The 8,121-nt window shown below is 37.3% G+C and overlaps 2 protein-coding genes across 2 annotated transcripts; both read left to right on the top strand.

Moving 5' to 3' along the window:
* The first annotated feature begins 1,170 nt into the window (after positions 1-1,170).
* LOC113357810 (aspartic proteinase nepenthesin-2-like) lies at positions 1,171-1,740 on the top strand. Its single transcript, XM_026601275.1, has one exon. It carries the CDS (start codon positions 1,171-1,173, stop codon positions 1,738-1,740), a length of 570 nt encoding a protein of 189 aa, XP_026457060.1.
* Positions 1,741-3,290: 1,550 nt separating this feature from the next.
* LOC113357800 (aspartic proteinase nepenthesin-2-like) lies at positions 3,291-3,917 on the top strand. The gene has a single exon (XM_026601262.1). It carries the CDS (start codon positions 3,291-3,293, stop codon positions 3,915-3,917), a length of 627 nt encoding a protein of 208 aa, XP_026457047.1.
* Positions 3,918-8,121: the final 4,204 nt, after the last annotated feature.

Here is an 8,121-nt window from a genome sequence, read left to right as displayed (position 1 = left end):
ATTTTTGCAACATCCAAGATCAGTTCATATGGATGCTGCTCATCGCATTCTAATATATCTCAAGGGAACCATTGGACATGGCATATTCTTTTCCTCATCCAGTTCTCCTTCTATTCATGGTTACAGAGACTCTGATTGGGCAGGCTGCCCAATTACTCGTCGCTCTACCACTATATATTTTGTTACCTTAGGTAATAGTCCAATTTCTTGGAAATCAAATAAAAAACCTACTGTGGCTCGTTCACCAGTTGAAGCTGAATATCGTGCATTACCAAATCTAACTGCTGAGCTTCAATGGTTAGTTTGTCTCTTCAAAGACATGCACATTTCTTGTCCTCTTCCTATCACTGTTTCTTGTGATAGTCAAGAAGCAATTCATATTGCTCAAAATCTGGTATTTCACGAGCGTACTAAACACATCGAGATTGATTGTTATTTTGTTCGTGAAAAGTTAATAAGTGGATTGATTCTACCAAAACATCTTCCGTCGTCTGATCAACTGGCTGATGTTTTTACTAAGACTTTGGGAGCTCCGCAATTTGGTCGTCTAGTTGGCAAGTTGGGCGTTCGTTCAGGATTTACTGCTCCAACTTGAGGGGGGTATTAACACATGCAAATATATAATAATATCAAACATATTAAGTACATGCAATGAAGAATATGGAAATAAGATTAGTACATGAAATGAATAATATGTGATTGAATGAATGCAATGAAGAATATGGAAACAAGATTAGTACATGTAAAGAATAATATGTGCTTGAATGCATGCAATGAAGAATATAGAAACAAAATTAGCACTTGCAAAGTATAATATTGATGTAATTAGTTTTAATTTCTTTGATTAATTTATAGGAATAGATTTAATTCTTTTGATGTAATTATAGTATGAGGATCCTCACTCATTCAATGTATTTGTACAAGTAGTATATATACAAAATGATGAAATCAATCTCATTATAGTTGTATGAGATTTAAAACCAAAACCAATATTTCTACATTAAACCCAAGGGGTTTAGTATGAAGATGATTCGTAGCGACTCTAAAGAATCGCCTTTATATTGAGGGGATCATTTAACAGAAGCAGAAGGATTTCAAATACTAGTCGAGCAATCCAAAGCTCGAGCACGCTACTGTGGATCAAAAGCTTCTTCTCACAATAAAAGCTTGATGAATCCTGACAGCGTACGCCTACCTGTAGCATTGGCTTACGGCCAACACTACTACCTTGCTCAGGTAGGTATAGGTACTATGATCCGTGATCAACCACAAACTTTCAATGACTACTACTTAATTATGGATACTGGTAGTGATCTTACATGGACTCAATGTCAAGGCGGCACATCTTATTTCTATCAAGATGAGCCAATTTTTCCTCATCAAGATTCGCGTACATATCGTCCACTTCCTTGTGAGGATCATCGGGGTTTGTGTGGCGAAGAAAATTGCAATGACCAAGGCTATTGTACATATCGAGAGGTATATTTTAGCGGTCAAGTTACATCTGGTGATCTTGCTATTGAAACATTTACTACAAACTCAGATGATGAGGATGCCTTTGAAATTGTTGATTTTCTCATGGGTTGTGGTTTTGAACAAAGGAATTGGGAAGGATATCTTGGTGTTCTTGATATTGGTGATGGTCATCAACTACCTAAATCGCTGCCTCAACGTGGAACTGCTCCTGTAGCAGGAATGCTCGGTTTAGGACAAGGAGGTATCATATCTTTGGTACTTTAGTTACGTGGTGATTCTGAAGGTAAATTCGCTTACTGCTTGGAGTCGTATACTAGTCCACACGTCGCGGGATCACACACGTATTTTAAGGAACGATTTTTTCGGGACCATGATTTTTCTTGGGGGACCATGGTTTTGTTTTGGGTAAAGACATTAGAAGTAAATATAGGTCACCCCTTATCTAGATATTTATATTAATACCTAAATTACACTCCTGATTAATTTTGGATGATGATTAGCTAGTGTTAATAATAGTTAGTGTAATGATTAGTGAGATGATTAAGTTAAAGATAATTAGTGAGATTAAAAAATTAGATGAGTTTTTTTTCTAAAGAAGTAGAATTATTGAGAGAGTAAAGTTAGAGAAGATGAAGAAGGAAAACATGAAAAACGATGGATTTTACCAACCACAACCGTAGTAAGGGTATTTGGGTACTCAGGTATGCTTCAAACTTAGATAATGTTGGTTGAATTGCTCCAAACTTTCAAAAAAATTAAATTTTTTATATAAATTTGGGCCAGTTTGGTTAACCATATGTCAACAACATGTAACCGAACACATCTGAAAGTGTAGTTCGGTTACCATATATCAAGAACATGTAACCGAACACACCTGAAAGCGCAGTTCGGTGACGTTTTCCAAACACGCAGGTTACCGAACTCGCTCGTTAATGGAGGTTTTGGTCGTACAGTGCAATGTTCGGTTACCTAGGATAAAATGGTAGGTAAACGAACTTTAAACTTGACAATTTATTTGAGTACATCTTGTGTGTTCGGTTAGTTCGCAAACTTCAACGCAACCAAGTTCCCAACCGAACTTCAGGTTAAAAGTAACCTAGTGTTAGAAGTTCGGTTGGTTGGCAAACTTCAATATATTTTGTGAATCAACCGAACTGGGCTTATAGGTAGAGTTCGGTTACAAAGAAAACTTCAAAATTTTGCGAACGAGCCGAACTTATGGACTTGTATTGTTCTTATACAAGGAGTTCAGTTAAAAGTATTTTTTTGTGAATCAACCGAACTTTGAGTTCGGTTAAGAAAAAAATAATTTGTGATAACCGAACTTTTTACTGAAAAAAAAACTCCATTAAACCTCTCTGCAACTTCCATTTTCAACTCATTTTGATGATTAGTTCTCATTTATTCAACCAAAAACGAATGACAAGTAATGGGTTTGTGAGAATATCTTTGTTAATGTTTTAAATTAAGTTATATATATAGTGGCGGTGGTGGTAATCAGAGGTGGTGGTGGTAATCGGTGGTTGTTGGTGGTGATAATTGGAGGTGGTGGTGGTGGTAATCGGTGGTTGTTGTTGTTGGTGGTGGTAATCGACGGTGGTGGGTGGTGGTGGTGGTAATCGGTGGTTGGTGGTGGTGGTGGTAATCGGCGGTGGTGAGAGGAGGTGGTGGTTATATATATATAGAGAGAGGTGGTTATTGTGTTGGTTTTAAATTAAATTAGGTTAAGTGTAGGTTAGTCATTTCAATGTTTTAGGACACCCCTTATAACTATAGGGAAGGTGGCCTAATAAGGCCATGGTCCCAAAAAAAACATGGTCCCTAAAAAATCATTCTATTTAAGGTTTAGTTCAGACGCAACAATTGGAGATGATGGGCCTGAAGCAGTACATACAACTCCAATATTTCGAAACCCATACTTTGGGACGCCATACCACTTGCATCTAGAGGATATTAGCATAGGCGACCAAAGAGTAAAGTTTGCAAAAGGAGATTTCCAGATTAAGCCGGATGGAAAAGGAGGCTCTATCATAGATTCTGGGGCTCCACTTAGCACCATGTATAAGCCTCATTTTGAAAGAGTTAAACAGGTGTTGGTGAAACATATGGAAGCACAAGGTGCTCGTCTTGATGTTCCCGAACACAGTCTTTTGGATCCTTGTTTTGCTATACCACCCACTTTTGACCCGAATGAGTTTCCGACAATAACATTTCATTTTCAACAGGCAGATTATGTTGTTGATCAAGTTTCTGACATTTTCTTCTCTGACGACGATGGCGCCCTTTTTTGTTTTGGTATTGTTGGCGTGGACGTAGCTGATCATGGTGGTGTGTATGATTTTGTTTTAGGAGCCATGCAACAAGCTAATAAAAGGATTTCCTACGATGTCAGGAAAGAGACTCTCTCATTTACTAAAGAGAATTGCCAAATGGGTTCATGATAAAGACGACAAGACCAGTTAATTGGCAACATAATCTAGTTAAGAGTTTTACTTAATTACAGATGTACGTTTGATCTTCTTCTTAAGAACGAATAAAATGGAGTTGTTTGCTGTGCAATGTTATTGTATCTTCTCTATTTGGTCGGCCGAAATGAGCCTACTGTCAAAAGAAGCCAGGTCGATGGAACAAGCCTTGGTTAATTTAAATTACACCAACTTGAGTAAAAATAGCTGCACGAATAAAACCTGTGATGGATTAACTCTTTGGAAATCAAGCAAATAGTTTTTTTGCTCACGAGAAATAACTTTGCGAACTTTGCGCATCATTGGATGACCCATTCTAGCATGTCAGGCTTGTAAACTAGCACGTTCTCCTATGTAAGCCTGAGGAATTGGAGATGAAACATCAAGTTGATAGAGACCACCCTTCCTAATGCCGCGAAGAAGAACCTTCCCGGTACATCGATCCTTCACAAGACAAAAATTTGGATGAAATTCAAATAAGACATTGTTATCAGTAGTGAAACGAGAAACAGATAAGAGATTATGAGAGATTTTGGGTGCAAAGAGGACATTACGAAGCTGCAACTTACGATTGGGAGTCCCTAAGATAGAGGAACCAACATTAGAAATTGGTATAGAAGAACCATTACCCATCTGAATTTGATCAGGACCAGTATACTCAGTAGGAAATTGAAGACGAAGAAATCATTGGTAATGTGATCTGTAACACCACTGTCAGGCGTCCAAGAAGGTGATGATGAAAACCCAGGTCCATAAGCAGCATAAGCCCGAGGTGTAGAGGATGGTGGTTGACGCCTAGTTGGTCGAAAACTCTTTTCATAACAGTTCCAGCAGTCTTGGGCCTCATGATTTTTACGCCCACAAAGTTGACAGCGAGTAGAAGAAGAATCAGAGTTCATAGGCCCACGTTGATTGTCAGGTGAAGCAGGCCCATGTTGATTCTGAAAACGAACAGGCTGAGATGAAACAGGCCCATGTTGATTCTGATTTCTGTTGTTACCAGTAGGACGAAAAGAAGATAACTGAGAATTGGATGCTGAAGATGATCCAGATGATGAAAAAGAATTATACGAGGATTGTCGATTCTGGGTAGCGAGATTAGCAACTGGTTGAGAGTTGGAAAGCTTTGTCCGTTGATCAATACGTAGTTCAAACGTCAGGAGAAAAGTGAGAAAATCTTCAACATACAGCGAACTCATCGTGGTGGTTAATGATGTGACAATAGCATCATAGGTATTGTCCAAGCCAGCTAAGAGACAGTGACGAAACTCTTTGTCTGTGGCAATGGTATCTGCTGCTGCTAAGCTGTCCACAAGATCACGAGCACGGTCTATGTACTGGCGCATAGTTTGGGAACCTTTCCGTAATGCTCGTAGTTTACAGTGAAGAAAATGAACTTGAGCATCATATTTAGAGCCATAAAGAGATTCCAGAGACAACCAGATTTCTTTAGACGTTGTTAATCGATGTACATGACGAAAAGCAGCCGGGGTAAGAAAAGAAAACAGCCAACTAACTAAGAGTTTATCCTGTTTTCTCCAGGAAAGATAGGCAGGGTTTGGGAGATCAGCAGTAAGAGTTGGTGGAGGGCATGGAGTTTTACCAGTGACATAACCATCCAAGTCATGTCCCTGAAGATAAGGAAGAAATTGAGCACGCCATAAGGAGTAATTGGTGTCATCTAGCTTTACAGTGATCTTGTGATGTGGTTGAGAAAACTGAAAAGAAGACATCATAGAAGACTGCATTGAAGACATGGTAGAGTTAATCATAGCAGAGACTGTAGAAGAGGTTATAGAAGAGATGGTTGATGATTCTGTAATGCATAAGACATTATGCAGCTAAAACAAAAATAGTGCATAATGTATTATGCATCTAAAAAAAACTGATGCATAACAAGAAAAGTGAAAAAAAAGCAATGCATATGACATTATGCAGCTAAAACAAAACAAAAAAAAAAGTGCAAGCGAAGATTCGTAACAAAAGGGTCCCGTTAGCATGCAAATTGTTGAAAGCATCTCCACCAGAAATCAGTTGGCAGATGACACAAAAATAGTCTTACTTGATAAAAGTAATCTGACAGTACATATCACTATTTACCTATTTTCTTTTCTTTTTATTCTTGGTTTCATTTCATTTCATGAGTTCAAGAATGTTCAAAAACATATATCTAATATGTAGTGATTTTTAATTTGAATTTCGGTTTAACTTTAATGTAGTGATATTTCAATTGTGTTACTTAAACATGATTTTGTGTTGTTGATACGAGGGGGCGCTTCCCCCTCGACCCCCGTGAAGATGGTGAATCAGCTGGAAAACCAAAAGATGTTCTAAATAATCTTAGTGGAAGATGGTTAAACCACAAACCAGTACATATTTAATTGTTTTCTTGTTACAAACATCTAGTATGGTTACACTACAACCACTACATATCAGTATGTAGTGGTAAATACTAACACTTCAATACTGACATGTAATTTCAGTATGTAAATACTTCACTACTGGTGATAGATACTGACATTTTGATAGACTTAACAACATATTTCATTATTCGAAAATAACTACATATTTGATATGGTTTAGGGGAAGAGAAGGGGAAGAAAGCAGTTGCCTTGAGAGCTGCTACTCCTTCACCAAAAACAAAAGAGGGGAAAGCAAATGTAGAAGGTATGTAGTACAACTACATATAAGAACAAAGCGTATGAATAATATGTATCCTTAATAACATATGTTTATGAGTATGTAATGATGCATTGTTGTGCTTGTTTTTGGTATTACATTTTACTGTATCAAAGCAGATACATATGCCATACGTACTATTACAAATCGATATATCAATATGTAGAGGTAAATACTTATACTCTGATAACATATTACATATAAATATGTAGAGGTAGATACTAATATTCTCGTATGTACTGTTAATAATATGTGGTTTCAAGACTTGGTAGATATTACAACTACATATTAATGATGTAACTATATATTTGATATACCATATTGATATGTATTGTAATAATTTTTTGTTCTTGTTATTTTTTAGGTGCTAATAATCGTAAGAAAGGAGATGGAAAACCACGAAGTTTATACCGTGGCGGTTTCAGGGGCTTGTGGGGGCTTGCGAAGACTATTAAGACTACTAAGAAGGCTATTGTGAAGTCCACTGAAAACCTTGAATTGAGTGAGTTGCAGCTGAAGATGATTTCTGAAGCATCATTCGGTAACCTGTTCCTAATGTTCTGGTACACAAGATTTGAGTTGGAGCATTGGTTGAAGATTGAAGTTACAATGACGAAAATGTTACGCTGTTACGTTAGGGGTCAAGATCCAAACAAGCTTAGATTTGTCTTTAAAAGGCATGGCCAACCGAATGAGCTAGTATCCACACCAGAAGAATTGACACTTATTTATGGGATGCCGAGAATTCCAAATAGGGAATATCTTGATTATAGGCTTACACAAGTCAATAAAAAAAGTGGATGGCGTGAAACATAATTTTTCAAAAGAACTTTTCCTACTGATATGAAAGCTGGTGATAAAGTGACTAGGCCAATGATTGTGAAGGCAATCTTGAATATCTTTATACGAACACCAATTAATCTGAAAAGAAGAAGTCTGATGAAGAGTCTCTGCAAAGCGTGGATGATCAATCAAATGAAGATTCTGAAGAAGACGAGGTAGATGAGGAAGATGCCGAAGATCTTGTTAGGCTTATCTGCTTGTATATGTCCACTTCATTATTTTTCGCTACAAGTGATGCAAACGCTTTGACTGAAAAATATATTGGTTTCGTTCTTGATCTTGAGAAGGCTAAGAATATTTCATGGCCTGACCTCATCCATTCTCATTTAGAGAAAGAGCTGAATGAAAACGTGGAATCCGTAGAACGCACAAATGGTTGTGCTATTTATTTGTTGGTAAGAATCTATTTATTTGTTTATTCTACTTCAAAATGTTTTTGTTTTATGTGTTTTCTACATTTTGATAGTATATCTAATACTGCATATCAATATTTTGCAGCCATAGTTTGCGGAGCATACCCATTTGGTGGCGCCCGAGGATATAGTGACAGAACCTGCAGGAATGTATGTGCCAAGAGTGGCTAGGTGGAATCATACAAATATATGTGCTGAGTTCCTAAAGGATATTGATCTTTCTGAGTATCAGGTAAACTTGCCGT

Source organism: Papaver somniferum, chromosome 1, assembly GCF_003573695.1.
Source record: "Papaver somniferum cultivar HN1 chromosome 1, ASM357369v1, whole genome shotgun sequence".
NCBI classification, from domain to species: domain Eukaryota; kingdom Viridiplantae; phylum Streptophyta; class Magnoliopsida; order Ranunculales; family Papaveraceae; genus Papaver; species Papaver somniferum.
Note: the sequence above shows the minus strand (reverse complement) of the source record. Positions and strands in the feature narration are given on the sequence as shown.

Excerpts from the sequence above, each read along its gene's own strand:
- LOC113357810 (XM_026601275.1), top strand. The coding sequence starts at position 1,171 with ATGAATCCTGACAGCGTACGCCTACCTGTAGCATTGGCTTACGGCCAA.
- LOC113357800 (XM_026601262.1), top strand. The coding sequence starts at position 3,291 with ATGGTCCCTAAAAAATCATTCTATTTAAGGTTTAGTTCAGACGCAACA.